Source organism: Galeopterus variegatus, unplaced genomic scaffold, assembly GCF_000696425.1.
Source record: "Galeopterus variegatus unplaced genomic scaffold, G_variegatus-3.0.2 Scaffold11, whole genome shotgun sequence".
In the NCBI taxonomy this organism is placed as follows: domain Eukaryota; kingdom Metazoa; phylum Chordata; class Mammalia; order Dermoptera; family Cynocephalidae; genus Galeopterus; species Galeopterus variegatus.
Genome location: NW_007726122.1, coordinates 890,918 through 912,767, shown reverse-complemented (window position 1 = coordinate 912,767; position 21,850 = coordinate 890,918). Strand labels below are relative to the sequence as shown.

The window sequence follows — 21,850 nt, the reverse complement described above, 5'->3', positions numbered from 1 at the left end:
CTTTTCCTCGTTTCATCATGATGTCTAGCTGAGTTTTCTTGTATCTCATTCAGTTTCCTTAGAATTATCACTCGAAATTCCTTGTCAGTCATTTCAAGGGCTTCTTGTTCTATAGGATCTAGATTTTGAGATTTATTAACTTTGGTGGTGTACTTTCTTGATTTTTTGTATTTCTGATATCTTTTTTTTTATGTTTATTCATTTTGGCAGTGGGTTTCACAGTCCACCGGTTTGAGACTATTGACTAACTAAGATGTTGCTGTGGTTGCCAATTTGGTATGGCTACCTCCGTGACTGCCCAGTTGGCCTCTAGTGTCTTGTGCATGTGGTTGCCTTGGGTCTTGGGCCTCTCCAGGGAGCCTCCTCTCTGGTCAGCTTGGACTCTGCTGGGCTGCTGGATCACGGGGCGGTACTGCAGGGTGTGTGGTCTCTGCTGAGCTTCCACTTCCCATGCAGGACTTGTTCCGTGCGCTCTGGCCCGGGCTGCTGGATCACGCAGTGGCAGCCCCACAGGGTGTGTGGTTTCTGTCGAGTCTCCGCCTCCCTAGCCGGATGTCTCCCCACTCTGTGCGCACTAGGCTGGGCTGCTGGATCTCGCAGTGGTGGCCCCGCAGGGTGTGTGTTTTCTGCCGAGTCTCTGCCTCCCTAGCCGGATGTCTCCCCGCTCTGTGCACACTGGGCTGGCTGGGACGTGTCTTCTGCAACCTTCGCCTATCAGCTGGGCCTGCAAGTCCCTGCTCAGCACCTCGTCGCCCAGGAAGTCTTCCAGGTTTCTGCTAGGTGCAGACAAACAGTCGCTCTGGTTGCCTTTGTAGCACTGTGTAGATCTTTTTCAGGACTTATCACCTTCCTCCTGGTATCGCGGTTATTTGTGTACTTGTCTTATCTCCCACAGCAGAGCGTGAGCTCCTCGGGGGAGGAGCCCGCAGGACACGGTTCGCCTTTGAATCCCCCCAGCGCAGACCAACTCCGGTGCCCACCCGCAGACAGCTCTCCGGCAGGTTCAAGCAAACTCAGGAATGCTCCGACCACACTATTCCTAACCAGGCGTTTTTCCGAACTGGTGGCTGCAGAGATGGTATCTGCCTCCCAGTAACAGGAAGTTTACCGGGAGCCGGAGCCCAGGGTGCGGTGGAGTGACAGTCAGCCCGGCCCACACTTCCCTGCCCTCCCAACGCTGGCTGGGGACGCCCCATGCCACCAGTTCTGCCAGAGAACCATGGAGGGAGTGGGAGGGGAGGCCGGCCTGCAGGTCCCGGGAAGCCCTGCGCCGGGGCAAGCAAGTGGGACGGCTCAGTGAGGAGCCAAGCCAGGTGAGGAGGACAGGCCTGGCCGAGCCGGGCCGGAGCCGCCACCACCTGAGAAAATGGAGGCAGTCCTGGGGCCGGTGAGTGGCCCGGTGGGGCAGGCGGAAGCCGGGCAGGCTTCCGCCCCGTGAGCAGGGCTGGGCTGGGGATCACTCATGGGGCTGGGCCGGGCCAGGCAGCTCCCTCTCCGCCTCCGCGTCGTCGCCGCCCCCATCCTCAGCCGCCACTGCCTTGGGCTGCTCAGTCAGTCCCACGGCATGGCTCGGGCGCTCCCAGGAATCTTCTTTTATGCCGGCCCGAAACCTCGAATCCTGAATAGGGCAGCTGGCCGCCTTCAGCACAGCCCCGGCCTCTGGGATCCTGGCAGTGTTGACAGCGGCCCCGGCACCATGTTCCCTGTTTAGAAACTCCTTTGTGATAAAAATCTCTTGTACACTAGGAAAAGACAGAAACTTCACTAATCAGAACTTTGTCAATTTTCCCAGAGCTATGAAAATATCCTCTTTAATGGTGATTTAAGAAAAGTTTTCCTCCCTGACACGTAGGCGGATTACTTCACAGCGACTACTGCAGTTGCGGGGGCCACTCCACTGGTTGATCACCCTTCATCGACCTTCTTTCAGGACCGAGCAGCTGGGGGCCTCACTCGCTCGCCTTTCACCCACAAGTTTTAAAAAACTCCTCACACAGGGCACCACTCTGTCAGGTCCGCCGCCGGCCGACCCGAACAGCCCTAGCCTCGTCCCTTTTGGTGGGCGAGCGAATGGCTCGGATTCATCTTTCCCTCCTGGGGGAAGAGAGCCGTGAAAAGAGGTGAGCACAGCCGCCGGCCCCAAACAGCCTGGTTAAAGGACACTCAGACGCGGCGGGGGTTCTGTCGAGCAGTTCCCAAGTTTTCTGATTATAGAGCAAGGAAGGGGAGCCCAGGAAGAGCCTGGTGGTCTCCCTAAGTTGAAGAAACAGAGCTGCAAGTCTTACAAAGTTAGAGTGGCTACAGTTTGCAGGTCAGATTACCAGAGAGGAGAGAGAGAACCCAGATATAACCAATTCCAAGAACAAAGCTCAAGAATATTTATAGAAATATAAAAATATCCAGCACCCAATAAGGTAAAGTTCACAGTGGAATACTACTAAAAATGCAAATTAATCTGTAGTGACAGAGCAGATCAGTGGTTGCCAGGGGGTGAGGTAGTTGGGAGGGGCAGGAGGTAGAGATCACAAAGATATGCGTAGAGATTACAAAGGAAACTTGGGGGTGATGAATGTGGTAATGGTTGCACAGGTGCATACACATGTCCCCCTAAAAGTCTGGTTTCACATAGATTATAATCTATTAGAAACATTTTTAATGTTTTTTCACTGAATTGGGATTGTTCTGAAAAAACTGGGTGAGGCCAAGACTCAGTAGTACACAGGCCATCTTCAGGTTTGTTTCCTGCTTTGCCTGTGTGGAGCCAACGAGACTGCTCACATGGCAAATATCCCACTGTAGGGGCCTAAGCAGTAGGACCTTTATCTAAGAGGCCTGCACCAGCAGTGGGGAACCATGGCCCACACGCCGAAATCTAATTTCCAGCCTAAAATTTAAGGCTTTCTGCTTCATCTGCAGTTTGTCATCCTTCTTTCTCCTCTATCCCTTTCATTCTTCCAGTCCTACTAGATGAATGACTAAGTCCCCTAATAGGTCCTACTTTACCTCCATGCCTTTAGTGGTGCTGTTGCTTCTGCCCAGAATTTCCTATTCCACTTTTATGACCATCCCCAGACAACATTAGTCCTTCCCTCTTTGGTATTTCCGTTGCCTTCTGAGTCACTTATTCAACAAACATTTGCCATGGTCCTTCTTCATGCCAAGTAGTATTCTTGCTTGAGATTGACTTTATAAAATATAGAGAAATCTCAAACCTGAAGGGTAACAATTCAAGAGAAAAACACAAAAACCATTGCTTTGTCTTAGAGGAGGGAAGTGCACTGAGTAATATGAGCATGATGGGAACACCAAGGAAGCGTGATTGGTCCTGCCAGGGTGAGTCAAGGCAGCTGGGCAGGACCTTCCAATGGGTCCTCATAACAGAATGCAAATTGTCCGGGTTAACAAAAGGGGAAGGCCAACTCAAGGAGAAGGGATCGTGTGTGTAAAGGCATGGAGCTGTGGAAGAGCAAGGACCCGCCCTGTGTTAGTTTCCTGGGGCTACTTAAACAAATTACGACAAACTGCGTGGCTTAAAACAACAGAAGCACTTTTCTCAGCTGCCACCAAGGTGCTCAGTCCTTCCAAGGGAGCTTAGGCTGCATTGGGGTGAGACCCTCACTTCATCCGGTGACTAGCACCGAACCCGGCAGCACCAGTCTCATGCTAGCCTGCACCATGGCCTCCATCTCTGAGCTTGCCCACCTCTACTAGGATATTATTCTGCACGACGACCAGCTGACCGTCACGGAGGATAAGATCAATGCCCTCATTAAAGCAGCTGGTGTAAATGTTGAACCATTTTGGCCTGGCCTGTTTGCAAAGGGCCTGGTCAATGTCAACAGTGGGAGCCTCATCTGCAATGTAGGGGCTGGCCCCTTCCACTGCCGCTGTCCCAGCTGAGGAGAAGAAAGTAGAAGCAAAGAAAGAAGAATCTGAGGAATCTGATGATGACATGGGCTTTGGTATTTTTTGACTAAACCTCTTTTATAACACATTCAATAAAAGGCTGAACCCTAGAACCCTAAAAAAGAAAAAAAAAACCCAGAAACTACCACAAACTGGGTGGCTTAAAACAACAGAAATTTGTTGTCACAGTTCTGAAGTCCACAAGTTCAAAATCAAGGTGTCATCAGATTTGGTTTCTTCTTGATACTGTGAGAGAAAATCCATTCCATGCCTCTCTCCTAGCTTCTGGTGGCTGTTGGCAATCGTTGGCATTTTTTTGTGTTCACAGTCTTGTAGGATTGTAAACTTGGCTTATATAACTCTGCCTCCGTCTTCACATAGCGTTCTCCTCTGTGTCTCTGTGTGTCTTGGTTTTATGGCCACCCTAAGACCAAGATAATCTTATCCTAAGATCTTTAATTAATTACATCTGCAAAAACCCTATTTCCAAATAAGGTCACATTCACGGGTGCCAGAGGGTAAGACTTGGACATATCTTTTTAGGAAACACTATTCAACCCACTACACACCCCAAGAACCGTAAGAATTGCTTTACCAAGTTGCACTATGTTTTTATTCCTTGAGCTTTTATTGGGCGATGCAGTCTTTCATCTGGTATTTTTCTCTGACTTTCCATTCTGATTTACACCTTCCTCAAGACTGTTTGTTGTGTTTTTTTTAATTTTTGGCAGCTGGCCAGTAACAGGAATCGAACCCTGGACTTCGGTGTTATCAACACCACTCTAACCAATTGAGCCAGCCCTGTTTTTTAATTTTTTATTTATAATTTCTCATCTTACTTATATCCTTATACTTCAGTTCCTTTGTGAAACATTTGTTAGGTAAATAAAAGTATGAACTGAAAAGTATCCGTCAGATTTAGTGGCAGATCTTCGCTGAAGGAGTTCCAAGGGAGTGGTGAGCCCAGAAGCCAGACTGCAGTGCACTGAGGAGGGGAATGTCTCTTTAGACCCGTGGCTTTGAAAGGACAGAACACTGGCTGGAGTAAGGTTGCTATTGGTAGGAAGGTGCTGAAAGACAGGGAGATGTTGGAGAACTGAAGAAAGCTCAATTGATGGCACTCATCGAGGAGGAGGAAAGGAATGCATCCAGAGGGATGAGCCAGGTAATCCAGGGAAGGAAATGGTATCCTCAGTGCCTCCCTTTTGATGGAGAACTTTTCCTAAAAACAAGGGAATAGAGATGAGGGGAGTGGGGAGGTATGGAAGGGCCCCCCAAGGGAAGGGGAATGGGGAGCTGCTGGGGCCCCTGGGATGGAGCTAGGGAGCCCGTGAAGTTGGAGACCCGGAGTCTCATATCTCCTATTCACATGAGGAGCGGTCCTCTCTGGAAGTGCCCTATGGCTACAAAAAGAAAGGATTTCCTATGGAAAACCAGGCTCACTTCCTTCCCTCCCAGAGTTTATCTGCTTCACTTTTCATGTCAGGGAGTTCAGTCCTGCATTCACTAGTAAATAATCCTTATAAATTTCCACTTGTCCCCCTAAGTATGTTTAACAAACATAATTCAGCCTCTTAACATAAAAGACCAGTGTAAACACATTGCTAATCAGAGGCTATCATAACGAAATGTGCCATTTTGAGAGGGCTCTGAAGTTCTGATAACTTTTGACCTCCTCTCTTGGCCTCAGTTTCCTCATTATAAAATTGGTAGCAGTGGGATCAGCTGGATGAGTTCTCAGTACCTCCCTGCTATGTTACTGTGTGGTTCTAATGGCTATTGGTAGCCCTTAGCTTCACTCAAGAACAGTCTTTGATGACTCGTGTGCAGCAATGTCTGCCTGTGGGCAGATCTCAGTTTAACAGTCACTCGGCAAGTCCCCTGCCTTCGCAGCTCTGCCAGTTGTATCCAGGTTGACAACAGCAAGCAACACTCTGGCTGTCTTCCCATGACCCGGCCTCTGAGAACCTTGCTTTGTACACCCCTTCTCCACACATCTTTCCAACTGTTCATGTTGTGCCCAGCTCCTCTCCCAGGAGTCTTCCAGCTGATTCCTCATGGCCCCATGAGCCACTCCCTCATGCCTCACCAACCGATGACTGAGATATGGCTTGAGCATAGTCTAGAAGCTTTCTATAAGCAGGCCATGATGATTGGTTAAAAGTCACACTTGTAATCATTTTTAGGAAAACTTAGGTATCATGCCCATGGTAATGAACATAATCCCTCCATTTGATACTATTTTAATGGGAAAACCAGTTTCAGCGTGGGTCATGTCCCCTCACAGTGCCTTTTTAAGCATACCACTACCTTTAAGTGCTTAGAACTGGCTGTTCTATAGCAGCTTCATGGAAACAGGTCTCTGTTTTTAGCTTCCACACCAATCCTCCAAGTCACAAGTAAGGAAAAGGAGTCACATAAGAAATTAAGAACAAAGGGCCAGCCTGTGGCTCACCTGGGAGAGTGTGGTGCTGATAACACCAAGGCCAAGGGTTCGGATCCCTGTATAGGGGTGGCTGGTTAGCTCACTTGGGAGAGCACGGTGCTGACAACACCAAGTTAAGATCCCCTTACCAGTTATCTTAAAAAAATAATAATAATAATAAAGCAAGAACCAGCAGTTCCCACAGCAAGCACATTGTACATGTGAGCTGAGTGCTACAAAGAGCATGGTTCCTGGTGAAGAGTATGGGCTCAAATATCTGTTGACAGAATGAAGAGGTAAAGGTCGTGTCATCTTTATCCTTTCTCACAAGGCCCAGCATGGGGCCTGACACAGGCTTCAGTAAACGAATTTAATTCACTGGTCCCCAACACTATTTTGTGTATAATATTACCGAAATGGGGATGACTAAAATTAACTGGACAACTTAGCCAGCTGGACTTGGAGGTTGCAGAGGAGAAGAGTGAAAATGGGGCTCACACCGTAAGCATCAAAGGTTGCAGAACTTGCTGGTATTGCATGCCTCTACCCTCTGTTGAGCCTCAGGCAGATAAAACAAGATGCAAGCTTTCTAAATTATCAATATCAGGTCTGTCATTCAAATGGAAGAGCAAAGAAAATAGGAGTCCACCAATATAATGTCAGAGAAAAGCAACCTTAATCTTTCAGAAAAGCACATACTCACTTCCTTAGAGAAGTTTAGTTCATTTTTCTAATCAAAATTCACTGCTTTAGAATGAAACCCCATGGGTTTCAGTGTTGTTCTCTATCATAATCTATCAGACTTGTTTCTTGCCCTCAGAGAGCTTCCCTTTTAAGATGGGAGAAAGAAGCCCTGAAATGGATGGCTGTGATTCAGGTTAGAAAGAGGCCTTGATGTGGGGCTGTGCGTGCAAAAAGAGATCACTTCCAGTGTCGGTGGTGGCAGAGACCCAGGAAAACTTCACAGAGGAGGTGGCGGTAGAACTGGCCCTTGGAGCATACGGAAGACTTTAATATGTAAGAGAAGAGGAAATGGGTTTCAGAAGGAAGGCAAGTATGGTCAACAGCCTGGAAAATCTAGGGCACACTTAAGTAGGAGGATCTAATACAATTTGCCACAACTATAGGTCACATGATGGTAGCAGAGGGAGAAAAATGAGCAAGATCACCGAAGGCTCTGAATTCAGGCTAAGGAGTGAGGTCCTGATATTTTAACTTCTCTATTTCATTTCCTCATCTATAAAATGGAGATGATCCTCTCTCTCACCCCATCTCTCAAGAATTAAAGTATCTAATATGTATATTCGATATACATTAGATATACTTACTATATGTTAATTACAAACTATTTGCACAGTGCCTGACAGAAATGCTTCGTAAAGAGAAGCTGATCCAATGGCGGTCGTGGCAATGGGTGCCATCAAGGGTTTTGAGTAGGGAGATGAGTGACATGCTTGGAGACGGGCTTTAGAGTAAGACAGCACTACACAAATTAGCACTTTTATAATATTAGTACTCGTAAATAGCTTTTCTTTCCAAGGAAGTAAGTGTCCTTTCTCTGCCTTTGCACAGAGACGTGGTAGGTGTTTGTATCAGTCAGGGTTCTCCTGAGAAATGGAACCAGTAGTACAGAGAGGTTTACTCAAGCTCACGTGATCGCAGAGGCTGGCAAGTCTAACATCCATAGGACAGGCCAGCAGGCTGGAAACTCAGGCAGGATTTCTATCTCATAGTCTTGAGGCAGAATTCCTTCTTCTTCAGGAAACCTCAACATTTGCTCTTAAGGCTTCAACTGATTGGATGAGGCCCCACCCATATTATCAAGGGTCATCTCTTTTACTTAAAGTCAACTGATTATAGATGTTAATCACATCTACAAAATACCTTCCCAGCAACTTCTAGACTAGTGTTTGACCAACTGGGCACTAGCCAAGGTGACACATAAAATTAACCGTCACAGTAGTCTTCATCTCAAATATGGAAACGGTGGCAGAAAGTGGCAAACTGAGGCAGAAACTTGACCAAATCCTTATCTCTAGAGCCCCATGCCAGGCCTGCCAGGTAACTTCTGTACCTTGATAATAATTTTATATTATTTATTCCTGCTTCTTACAGAAAATTCTTCAGAAACATAACCAAGCTAAACATCTGTGGGTATAATGTACCAAATGCTAATGCAAACCACTCTATATTGGGGAGCAAAGAGGGGACCGACTCAGGTCAGGCCCACAGCTAGAGGTGCAGACTTTGGCTCGGTGCAAAGAAGTGCTTCCTGACTGGAGTTTCCAACAGCGGGGTAGGGTTGCCTGGGATACACTGAGCCCATGGTTAGTGGAGGTGAGCCACCCAAAGCTGAGCCACTTCTCAGTGATACTGTGGAGAAGATTCAAGCATGTGATGAGAGTGGACCAGGAAACAGGAAGAACCTCCCCTGGAGCTTCTGTGAATTCTGATAACTCTAGATACTAGAAATGTTGCTGACAATTAACTGCACCCCTAAGAAAAGTCCCTGCACCTCTCCCATCCCTCCCCCAGTGAGATTGTAGAGGTTCAGGGCAAAACAGAACCTCCCTGAAATGGAAACCGTCTGCATGCCTTTCACTCTTCCTCTGCCAGCCCGGCCAGCCTCGCCTGGCTAATCTTTCTGGGGGGGGAGCTTGTTAAACTTGCCTTGGCCTCAGCCTCCTTTCACATCCCCAGCCTCATCCTCCACGCCCACCCTCCGTGGAGCCTTGGAGTCCCTGGGGGATCCACCATCATCCTGGACAAGTCATGGGTCACCAGCCACCTCTCTTCTGCACCTACACCCAATTAATTATCTCTTCCTGGTGATTTGCATGACAGCCCGCCTGCACTTGCCTGCTCAGGGAGTTTTCTGGTTTTACAACCTCAGTTAACCCTGGCATCCTGGGTCACTCTGGATTCCCCAGCAGGCAGGATTCTGCAGCTTGCCTGTCCATGCTCCAGGGGGTTCTTGTCTTTTCACAAGCCTTCCCTTCCCATCAGCAAGCCAGTCTATATGCACAAGCACCATCTTGCAAAGGAAAGGGACACTCAGCCATGGTGAGATTCACAAGGATGTCAGAGCTGCAAAGGGCCTAAAAATTATCTAGTCCATTCTGGCCCACCCTACTTCACATCCCCCTCCCCACTTCACAGATGGGGAAACTGAGCCCAGAGCCAGGAAAAGGCTTGCCCACCATCATACATCAAGTCAGGGACATGGCCAGACTTGGGCCTTGGCACCTCCCCGTCAGCCCCCTCTGCCTCCCTCTGTCACACTGTGTGAACAGAAAGCACTTTTTCTGAAAACTTCAAGTCATAAGTGAGTGAAAATGTGTTTGGTGTTTAAATATTGAGCCTCAACAGCCTTGCTCTTCCGGGCACCGTCTGCTCAGATGGCAGCTATTTGTGAGAACCTCTGGGCATGGCCAGGGAGGGGCTGTAGCATGCGAGTGAGGGGGCTGGAGTGGGCAGAGGCCTCCCTCCCAGCCAGGTGAACTGAGCCCCTCTGAAGTGACACCTTTCACAGAGTCATTATGAGGGGCCAGGGAGCAAAGGAACTCAAAGATACAGGAGCCAGACCTGAGGATGGGGAGAAAACTGGGAAGCGGGGGTGGAGCAGTAGCACATCAAGAGAATGGGAAAAGATGCCTGAAAGACCTCAAGTTCCAGATGGTCAGGGGCAAGTCCCCTACACTTGCTATATATTATCTTGGGGTTCCTAGGACAAAGATACTGTCAAGATCAGAAAGTCATCATTCTAGGGCCGGCCCGGTGGCGCACTGGAGAGTGCGCTTGGGAGCGTGGCAGCGCTCCCGCTGAGGGTTCAGATCCCATGTGGAGACCGGTTCCCACTCACTGGCTGAGCGCAGTGCGGGCGCAACACCGAGGGTTGCGATCCCGTTACCGGTTAGTAAAAAAAGACAAAAAGGAAAAAAAAAAAAAAGAAAGTCATCATTCTATACCTTAGAGGACTTTTGGAGATTATCAAGTCTAGAACTCTCTTGGTACAGATGGGGAAACTGAGGCCCAGAGAGAGCTTCCCATCCCATACTGAATTGGCCAGGCCCCTGACACCTAGTGTGAGACTTTTTCCAAATGGCAGGGGAACCAGGGCCTAAGGCAGGGGACACCAGTGGCTGGGTTTTGAGCTTTTCAGAGCCCTGGAGGCTGGTGAGGCAGAAACACTACAGAGGAAAACTGGGATTTCTCTGTGACAACAGACTCTTGAGGTGCTACGAAGAACATGGTATGGTTGTGATGGGGAAAGGAAGGCTGTGAAAGTGAAATTTGCAAACCGTGAGATGAGGAAACTGAAAATGTGTTCTCCATCCCATGCAAATTCTCTGTGGCTATTTGTCCTGCACCTGCAGCAGCTCACAACATACACAACACCACTATCAGAAAGCGCTTGGGTTCCCACACAGTCTGTGCTGGGGCTACCAGCTCCAAACCCAGCAGAGAACAGGAGCAGAGAAGTCTCCCTCCATCTGTGGGGGTCCTGAGATGCCCGAGCTGCTCCATAGGGTGTCTGCCTCCCAGGGGCCGGCTGGGGTGAGAGCAGGGCTTCACTTGTAACCTGGCTGAGGTGACCCCATTAGGGACTACCCTCCTGGGGACAGCGCACTCAGGGCCCTCCCCAATCAGCTGCACATTTCCTGTCCTGCTCAGCTCCTGCCAGTCCCTTTCTGTTCTACTTTCCAGATACCCTTACCTTTTCACTCCTGTGAGGATTTGCTCATCTGCGGCCCCTGCTGGAAATGCCCCCTGCCCTCACTTTTCCAACCTTCTCAGAAATTCCATGGGGAAACCTTCCCTAACCCTAACCCTAACTGCAGGCACCAACCATATCCCTCAACTATGCTTGCACACTTCCTCATCCTAGCCCTTAGCTACAGGTTTGTGATCGTCTATCTACCTCCCCGGTTTCCCGCAGTAGACTGGGACCTCCTCAAGGGCAGGTATTCGTCTGATTCATCTTTGTATCCCAAAAGTCAAGCACTTTCCTTGGCACCCAGTAGAAGCCATGGATGACAAACATCCAGTCAAAGCCTGAAGCAGACGTCAGTCATGATCACCTTCCCCTTGGAGACTCGGTGTTCCAGGGAAGCACTGCCTGTCAACCAAGACTGGTGCTCTTGTGGAGACCTAATGACTGTTCTTGGAATGGGCACTCAATAAATGTGTGACTCAGATCTCAGCCAGAGGCTACTGGCCCCTCAGAGATTTGCCTCCAGCCCCTCAGTGATTTCAGAGAGATGCCAAGTCTCACTTCCTCACGCTGCCTCGGCTTCACTCCTGGAACAATCCAGGCAGGAGACACAGAACCTTTCTCAGCCCTGTACTCACACACACCCACATACACACTCACACACACACACACACACACACACACACACACTTGCACTCACGCAGGTTTGTACATACATGCACATTCACACAGTTGCTCACACACCTATGCACACACTCTTGTCACACATGCACACACATTACACACTCATCCAAATACACTCCTATCAAACACTCCATGGTTTCGGGAGTTCCAGTGAAGATTCCGGGGCCACGAGGATGGGTTGCATCACACAAAGCACAGCTTCCCACTGTCCTCGCAGCGCCTCTACCCACCGTCTGTCTGCTCCCCTCTCTTCCCTCCCTTCCTCCAGCACTGCCCTACCCCAGTCCCAGACTCTTGTCCCTGTTTTGTGGGCCCATCCTGCTGTCCACTCTGGAGCTGGGGACAGTCCATACCTGTGCCTGCAGATCCCAACCAACAAAGGAGGTCTTTCCCAAAGAGTCGTTTGAGTCACATGTTTCTCCATCTTGTTTCAAATATCATTATGAATAAAAAAATGGCTGTAAGAGAAGTATGCCTCATCACAGAAGAATGCCTCTCCATTCCCCACCCTAAACTAACACAATTCAATGACAAATCCCATTTTTTAATCCCCTTCTTAGTGCCCAGCACTGTGCCAGGCATTGCAGATACAAAAACAGCAGGGCCCCCACAGAGCACCACATCCCACCGGCAGAAGCAGACAGATTAAACACATGATGAGGGAAGGGCGTGATTGATGCCATCCTGTGGGCAGAGGAACAACTTTCCCGCTGTGATATGAAGGACAATCAACTTTCCAGGTGAACAAGACGGGGAAGGTCATCCAGGCAAATGGAAGAGCGCGTGCAGAGGTGCAGAAGCGGGAGGGCCCGGGCCTGCAGCGCAATGCTGGGGTGGGGGAGGCGCGTGCAGAGGTGCAGAAGCGGGAGGGCCCGGGCCTGCAGCGCAATGCTGGGGTGGGGGAGGCGCGTGCAGAGGTGCAGAAGCGGGAGGGCCCGGGCCTGCAGCGCAATGCTGGGGTGGGGGAGGCGCGTGCAGAGGTGCAGAAGCGGGAGGGCCCGGGCCTGCAGCGCAATGCTGGGGTGGGGGAGGCGCGTGCAGAGGTGCAGAAGCGGGAGGGCCCGGGCCTGCAGCGCAATGCTGGGGTGGGGGAGGCGCGTGCAGAGGTGCAGAAGCGGGAGGGCCCGGGCCTGCAGCGCAATGCTGGGGTGGGGGAGGCGCGTGCAGAGGTGCAGAAGCGGGAGGGCCCGGGCCTGCAGCGCAATGCTGGGGTGGGGGAGGCGCGTGGAGAGCAGGCAGAGGCCGCACGGTGCCGGGGGCGGGGGGCTAGGGCCACCTGGTAGCACAGGCATCTTCCCCAGAACTTCTGAGTCATGTGCTCCTCTCTCTCTGTCATCAAGGCCTCAGAAAAATATCTGTTCAGGTTCTCTCTTTCCTCTAACAAATATACACACATCAGAAGCAACCCTTTTCTGATCACTATCACTGCAGATCTGTTTTGCCTGTTCTTGAACTCCATATAAATGGAATCATCCAATATGTTCTCTTTTGCCTCTGGCTTCTTCTGCTCAGTGTATCCGTGAGATTCACCCATGGGCAGAATAATCTTAAAGCTTTGTTTCAAACATTGAGAGTCGGGGCACTAAACTGGAGGAGCCCAAACTTAACACAATGGTTTCCTAATCACCTCACCACAGAAGCAGGGCTCTCATGAAAATTAACTTTTATCCTCTTCTTGAAAAGCTTACACAGAACATAAGCTTCAAGGACCACAATGTCTAGTGAGCTCCCCACCCCCACTGAGCAGTGAGAATCTCACTACAGCCCATGACTTAAGAGACTCTATTAAACTCAGCGTGGATTTTCTATGCCCAGTGGTTTTCCATTTTGTCTTTTAATTTTTACTTTAAGGACTTAATTTTGACAAAAGAGCCAAATTACCACCAAGCTTTAAAACAAACTTGTTTAGCGGAGTTAAAAACAAGCTTTAGAATATGGAGCTTTAATTAACTTTGGAAGATGGTAATTAAACAGCCCCTATGCTGTGTCTCACGCTTTGCAAAAGGCAAAGAACAGAGAGAGCAGACACTGGAGGTGCTCATTTTGGCAAAATACTGGAACCACCTGAGGAGCTTTAAAGTCTCCCATGGCCAGTCTGCACCCCCAGACTAATGACATCAGAGTCTGTGGGGCTGGGACTCTGACATCACGGTATTATTTTAAGCTGTCAGGTAATCTGAATGTGTACCCCAGTTTGGGAATCTCTAGATTGACAGTGATGGGATGAGAAACCAGGAAAGGGAAACGGGTGAGGCTGAGAGACAGAGAGAGGTCTTAACATCAAAGTATGTCTCAGCTTTGGCAGGAACCAAGAGGGCTGCAACCAAGCCAGGTGACACCAAGGGACATTTCCAACCTCTAATGAAGAGTTCTGTTATGGACTGAATTATCTTCCTAAAAAATCTTATGCTGAAGTCCTCATCTCCAGTACCTCAGAATATGAGTGAATGGAGATAGTGCCCGTAAAGAGGTAGTTAAGTTAAAATGAGGCCATTAGGGTGAGCCTTAATCTAATCTGTCTGGTGCCCTTAAAGAAGAGATTAGGACATTCAAAGGGACACCAGGATTGCAAAGAGGGATGACCATGTGAACAGGCAGCAAGAGGGCAGCCATCTGCAAGCCAAGGAGATGCCTCAGAGGAATCCAACCCTACTGGCACCTTGATCTTAGATTCCTGTTGTTTAAGCCACCCAGTCTGTGGTATAGTGTTATGGCAGCCCTAGCAAACTAACACAAGTTCCATTTCAGCACTTTGGTCATACACGTAGAGTCTTACAATGGTCACTCCTTTGGCCCAGTATCTTCACTTCTAGGACTGTACCCTAAAAATTAACTAGGATGCCCTTAGAGAATTATCTACTAAGATGTTCACAGAATATTCTTTGTAATTATGGATTTTGGAAAGGTTTGACAATGACAGACTGGAGAAGTAAATGATAGCAATCAATTCAACAGAGCATGAAGAAGCCATTAAGTTATCAAAATATTTTTAAGTTGTACATTCAGCATGATCTCTCACCCACACAAAAATGCATTGGGAATACCCTTCAGCAAGAGGATGGGTAAATACATTCTGGTGCATTCACAAAATGGGATGCTACACAACCAAATGGAATACTACATTACCTGCAACAGCGTGGAGGAATCTTGTAAACACGCCTAGCAAAAGAAATCAGACACAAGATTCCATTTCTGTAAAATTCAAAATAGGCGAAACTAACCTACAGGGCTAGCAGTCGGGATAGTAGTTGCCTTGGGGAGATAGTGATCAAAAGGGGACCAAGGGAACCTTCTGGGGTCCTCGAAATGGTCTACATCTTAATGTGGGGGATCAAGAACCTCATCCTGAGACCTCCTAACCCCATCCCAGGACTTTGAGCATGTGTCTCTCTCTGGCCCCCAACGTCTAAGTTACCTACGGGTAGTTCCACCTCCCCAGCACATATGGTGAGACCCACAGAGAGTCTTTAGCTTTCAAGTTTGTGCCTCAACCTACCCATCTATGTCCTAAGCCCATACATGGATGTATAAATACTGGAAAATGTATTGAGCTGTGATCATACTTTACGTATATATCTGTTTTTAAAAAGTGTTTTAGAATGCAGTGTAAAAAGGCTGGAAGTTAATATGATATGCACACAGGTGACCATGACACTCAGCCCAGGCTGGTACGGGGTCTGTGGAACTGGGAGGGGTGGGGCAGAGGCTCAGTTCTGACTTGGGTTGGAAGAACAGGATCAGGGAGGCTTCCCCTGAAGAGGTGAAGGCAGAATGAATAGGGGAGAAAGAGCATCTCAGACACGCTTGTTCAAAGGCTAATAGGCAGGTCAGTGAGGGACTTGTTCAGGTGAAGGTGGACGGCACCACGGGGTCAGGCATGGGTTGTGGCAGGAGAGGAAGTACAGAGGACGAGGATATGACCACCTGATTGCAGATGGAGTTGTCTGATGCCAGGAATGATCCCAGCATGGCTGATCAAGGGTGAGACTTGTGCTATTGGTGACCTCAAACGGGTCAGATGGCTGTGCCAGCTTTAGATTGTGAGGGAAAGTGGCAGAGTGGAGGTGATGCTCAAGCGTCCAGATGATGTGGCCAAGGTCCCAAGTTACTGTACTTGGGGATAGAGATGGATGAGCTGAGGCACAAACTGGAGAGCTCAATATTCTGTGGGTGTGAGTGTGTAGGGGAGGAGGCAATACCTACAGGTAACTTAAACTGTGGGGACCCAAGGAAGTAGACTCAGTGTCCCGGGATGGGGTGAGGGGACCTCGGGACAAGGTCTTGGGTTAAGGCCTTGAATCTAGGCCAGTGCAGTGGTTCTCGGCTGATCTGTTTTCCCCTTGTTATTGTTAAATATGATCAGATTGGGAAGGATTCTTGGAGGTTCCCCTCCTCATTTTATTGTGAGTGAACTTTTGTCCCCAACACCCACCACCCCAAGTCACAGAGGAAAACATTAAAGCCCAGAGAAGGGATAGGGAATGTGCTTGGGCTAAATCCACAGGAACCGAGCCGGTAAGGGGCCCGAGGTAGGCCTGGGCCTGAAGGTTCACTTTGTAGCTGCTCCCTGACCCCTGCTACCCACCACCCGGGAGGCCCCTGGGCCAGTCATTTCGGGAGCGCCCCCGAAATAAGACGCAGAAACGCGCCGGTGTACTTAGGCACGTCAGTGGTAGTTCCTTCTAAATTTCTGTGGGGTATTTTGGGTGGGTTTTTTTAATTATCCAGATTAGCATTAGGTAAATTCCCATTTGTAAAGGGTTCTCATTTTATGAGACCAGCTGTCACAGTGGAAGTGGGCCCGGCTGGCTTGCCCCTAGACGGTGTAGTGGACACCGTTTAAAGGGTAGTGGACAGTGAGGTCCGGCCGGCCCCACCTGACCCCGCCCTTCACCTCCTGAATTAATTTCTCCTCGCTGTGTGAACAACACGGGTTCTGTCCATGCAACTTGCTCCTTCACGTATAAGTTCCACATTGGCTTCCATAGTGAACTTGGGACCCCAATAACCATTTCTGCAGACCAGCCCTCGCATCCAACGGGGCCGCGCCCTGGCTCCAGATGCTGGAGGAACCTGAGGGGCACTTTTGGGGCCTTTGGAAGGAAGACAGTGAATCAAAGTGCGCAGCGCCGGGCAAGCACCTGGCGAGCGTCTGCTACGCGTGAAGGGACGTCCCGCAGAGAGGCGGCCCCATCTCCCTCCCCCAGGCCTTTACCTGGGCCCATTCTTCGCCCTGGCATCCCTGTCTCCCGTCTCTCTGCCCAGCGAAATCCAGCGCCTCGCGGGGGTCCGGGCTGGGGGCGGGGTCGCCTCGCGGGGGTCCGGGCTGGGGGCGGGGTCGCCTCGCAGGCTGCTGTCAGGACCACCGCGCCACCCGCCCCACGAGGGGGCAGGAGCGACTCTACGGTCACCACCGTCAGGGCCACCGCGATGCCGTCCTCTGTGGTCCCCCAGCACTTCGCACATTTGTCGGCTTTGCTATAGAACAAGGAGAATTCAAGTTGCCGAACTAAATACATTCTCCGCTTTTGTAAAAATGACAACCAAGCCACAGCTCCTGCAGATGTTTGGGAGCGTGCGTGCGAGCGCGCGCCCGTGTGGACAGAGACTACCTAAAGAAATTTCTATGCTTTGTATATGTGTATTCTATGTGGAATATCCATTTATAATAAAAATAGATACAAATTATGTATCTATAAATATGTCTTTGTATATTCACAGAAAGAAATCCAGAAGGATCCACACCCAGCTATTCCTCTGCTTATCTCTGGGAAGTGGGTTTTTGTTTTCACGTGAAGTATTGTTCGAATTTATTACGAGCATGTATTAAGTTTTTAAGGTTTTAGCCAACGTTTCTGAGTATGTTTCGTGGGTATGCATCTGTCTTCTCTCTTGCTGGACCGTGGGGACCTGCCTCTGTCCCCAGCACGGGCCTAGGCCAGGGCACAGAGCAAAGTGGGCAAATGTTAGATGAATTACGAGAATGCCAAGCTGTCCCCACAGCCCCAATGAGGCAGGAGAATGATGGCCTGTTTACCACTGCCCTGGACTGTCGCTTAGGGAGTGCACAGTAGAGGTTTGTTGAGTGAGTAACTAAGGAAGGAAAGAAAGAAGGGAGGAGGGACCCAGTCCGAGGGATCATAAATTCTGAATTGATGATTTTTTGATGTACAAATGTGGGAATCTAATGAAACACTGAAATAGAAAATACCAGGTGAAACATGTTGAAATATATTATTTCCAAGATATGTTATCGCTAGGTTTAAATTTTGTTTTCATTATTGAGAAACAGAACTATATTTCAGAAGTTTAAAAAATAAAGACAAAAAGTGTATCATCACACCTAACAAATCCCCTATTTGTGTTTTTACGCAGTTCCTTCGGGGTATGTGAGTGTGTACACATGTGTCTTATCTACATGTTACATAGTGGACGGCCCACACAATTTTATATCATGCTTTTTTTTTAAACTTCCTATTATATCCTAAGCCTTTTTCCGTCCTGTTATAAAGTCCCCAAACTCTTATTTTATGAATGCAGTCTTCTTCGTTAAGTGGACATACATAACTTATGTAACCAACCATCTCTTGAGGTTGCTTCCCATTTTTTATTATTATAGCACTTCATCATTTTGGGGATTACTGGCTTTTGCCCAGTGCCTTCATAATTTTACCCTGGGGTTCCACTCAGAGACGCTTGGGCACCTCAGGTCCACGTCCCCAAAGAGAGGAGAGACAAGCAGTCTCAAAGCAGCTGGGCCACAAACTTTGCTACCAGTCCACACGGGATTAGGAGCTAGCACCAGAGAGCAAAGTCAGTGCACTGCTTCCTTCATTGAGAAAGTCTTATTATGAAAAAGTCAGCTAAACCAGACAGTCTGCTTAATAACAGTAACGTACATTCTGGTACAAACTCCTTATTCCTTCACTGACATTTAACCAAGAGTTTGCAGACCAGCACTGGCCCACAGGGTCTCGTGTTGGGTAGCACTCGTCTATACAGCAATGTTCATTAAACACAACTGGTTCTTTGTGGAACATTTACACCCGGGAGACTTGTGGTCAGATTTTGGAAGAGAATAACAGTCCTCCCGCGGGCCTAGCACCATGCTATGGCCTTCCCGTGCCACAGCACTCGGACACCCCATCCCACAGCCCCGGTCCTGCTGGAGGGTTTGCTGCATGTTCCTCCCAGGGTGCGCTGGCCCTTACTTAGGTGGGAGATCTCCCGCGCATCACTGTGTGTAACCATGAACAGTCAGGGCTGTCCCTAGAAGCAAGGAGAAGCAGAGCAATTCAATCAGAGGAGCCCCCATGACAATTGTACAGGTGGCATATTTCATAGGCCCCTTAGGATATTGGTAAAGACAGTAATTTTACAATTGAATTTCAATTTTTCTCAGAAAAGAGAAATAAGACCACTAAGAAAAGGATTTTAAGGATTTTAAGCTGAAATGTGACACCATCAGGTTTGCATTTTAGAAAGAGCAAACTAACTGCTCTGTAGAGAATAGATTACAGGTGCTGAGACCGGAGGTGGGACTTCAGTGAGACAGTCGGGACTAGAGCAGGAGCAGGGACGGGAGATGGTAGTATTTACCTGAATTCTTCCCCTCTGCAGCTACACTCAGGCTATACTCTCATCATGGGAGGACTGGACTCTCTTACCCCTGAACTTTGGACTTGATGATGTGGCTTTCTTTGGCCAATGGAACGGGGCAGAAGCGACTAGATAGACTTGACCTCTCAAGAGGCCTCCCATACTGCCACTCGCCCTCTTATGCATCTGCCACCACCATGAGAAGGGCCCATCCAGCTAGCTCGCCCCTGATCCTGGGAGGACTACACACGCGGAGAGCTGTCCGCCAGCTTGCGGACTCCTGGGGAGCCCAGCTGAGGTCAGCAGAGCTGCAGGGCCATGAGAAAGAATGCCTGTTGTTTAGGACACTGGACCTCAGTGGCTGTTTGTCACTCTGTGTTACTGCAGCAATGGGTATCAATACAGTGGGGGTAGAAAGATGTGAAGAAAGCCAAGAAATGCTGAGGGAAAGTGATGGAGGTGACAGTGAATCAGTCAGTCAGGGAGTGGGTGAGACTGAGCGAGAGCCTTGGAGAACTCAGGGTTTGGCTCAGGTGCCTGGGGGGTTCAAAGGTGCCAGTGCCTGGGACAGAGAACACAGAAGGAAGAGGAGACATGACCTCCCACATCAGACTTGCGTCAGCAGCAGCGCTCTCTACTGTCCCCTGACCCTTTCTTTGTCCTTGTTCCTGGAGGAGGCCAGAGCCTGTGTCTGTCAGGATAAGCCCCAGGGGGCAGAACCACTGGTTCAGGATTACGCGCATCCCTGCTACACTCAGCTGCCCCCAGGGCCTCGGCTCCATCAGAACTTCTCCTCCTGTACAGACCCATTAAGACAACCCCTGATTTGGATAAGGGGGTAAACCAGACTCCCCAGCCACTGGGGGCCAACTCAAGAAAGGCCTGCAGATTTCCCAGGGTGTCCTGCAGAAAGTGCAGGCTGCAACTCATTACTTTCATTTACTTAAAATACCTCTCTTTGCAGCAGTGAAACTGCCCATAATACTCACTTCTTTATTTCCACCAAGACAAGTTGAATTCAATTTGCATTGGATAATTATTTTCAATTAAGTGATAACAATCCTTTTTTGTGCAAAAATAATCTTATTCAAAGGCCAAACCATTTATCCCCTCCAAGAAACAAGGAGGTAGTGACAGGAGGGGGCCTATAGCATGCTGACCAGTCAGGCGGGAGAGGGAGAGGCCAATCCCCACCCAGAGGGATGTCCCAGCCTCATCCCTTGTGGGGGAACTCTGACCCCATGGGCCAGGTGGGATCACTGATCTGATTTGCCCTTTGAACCCCCGTGCCCTGTAGCTGCTTTTTCTGCTTTAGACGAAGAAGGCAGCACCTCCTGACAGCTGCCAGGTGGTGGAAAAGGCAGCTGGTCCGAGAAGTGCCCGAGACAGAGGCAGGAGACCTGAGTTCTAGACTAGCTCTGTGTCCCTGGACAGGTCTTCCCCACTCTGGGCCTCAATACAGAGCGATGGGGTTCCACGGATGGGGACTGTTCCAGCTCAGATGTGATTCTGTCTGGTCATCCAGGGCTACCGAGTGCTGAAGCCAGGTTTCCTACAGGGGATCCAGCCCAGCAGCCAGGCTCAGACACTCCTAATCGTACTCAAACTTGATTAGACTCATCAGCAACAACAAAACACACAACCCAGAAACCTCTTCCCCAAGTGACAGCCAAACTGCTCATCTGAGGTGTATCAGCTGTGACCGCCATGGAGCTTGGAGCTCTCTGCAGGTGGCAGTGGATCCTCTCAGCCCCCACCAGCGTCCCCCCTCCCCACCCAGGGGACCTCAGGGAGGCCTGGGGAAGAATGTGGGAGGAAGACAAAAAAGCCACGACGATGCACACAGCGCTGCGTTTTTACACAAACTTCTTGGGCCCTGAAGAACAGTGTTTGCAGCCTTTGTGCTGTACGTGGGATGGGGAGAAAGGAGTGGCCAGTATTTTTGATATATTAACTGATGAGATTTATTCTACAAATATTTATTTACATGAAAAGGTGTTTACAGTACATGTTGCTAAGTGAAAATCAAAATTACAAAACATATAATCCCATAATTGGGGAAAGAAAGAAAAACTACATTCCTGCCAACCTTCCTATTGTTATTTACATAGAAAAAACTGAGGGTTGATGAGGCCCAAACAAGCAACCGGTGTGCATTTCTGTGGCCAGCACTTCAAACATCAGATACGGGGCGTTCCGTGCTGTGCGCTGCCCGTGTATTCGCTGCTGTGCAGCCTCCTGCTGACCCGGGAACGAAACGCTCCTGTCACTTACAGATGAGGGAACTGAGGCTCAGAGAGGATAAGTAACTGGCTCAGGGGCCGGCCCGTGGCTCACTCGGGAGAGTGTGGTGCTGATAACACCAAGGCCACAGGTTCGGATCCTATATAGGGATGGCCGGTTTGCTCACTGGCTGAGCGTGGTGCTGACAACACCAGGTCAAGGGTTAAGATCCCCTTACCGGTCATCTTTTTTTTTTTTTTTCCTTTTTGTCTTTTTTCATGTCCGGCAACGGATCGCAA

The 21,850-nt window shown here is 49.3% G+C and overlaps 1 protein-coding gene and 1 pseudogene across 1 annotated transcript in view; both read left to right on the top strand.

The window, feature by feature from the left end:
• The first annotated feature begins 3,675 nt into the window (after nucleotides 1–3,675).
• LOC103603205 lies at nucleotides 3,676–3,977 on the top strand (annotated as a pseudogene).
• Nucleotides 3,978–19,417: 15,440 nt separating this feature from the next.
• The window catches only part of GRHPR (glyoxylate reductase/hydroxypyruvate reductase), a 71,610-nt gene continuing 69,177 nt past the window's right edge, over nucleotides 19,418–21,850 (top strand). The window contains exon 1 of the mRNA XM_008588913.1: nucleotides 19,418–20,126. Within this exon, the coding sequence (XP_008587135.1) occupies nucleotides 19,418–20,126 (709 nt within the window). The remainder of the gene's footprint in view (nucleotides 20,127–21,850) is intronic.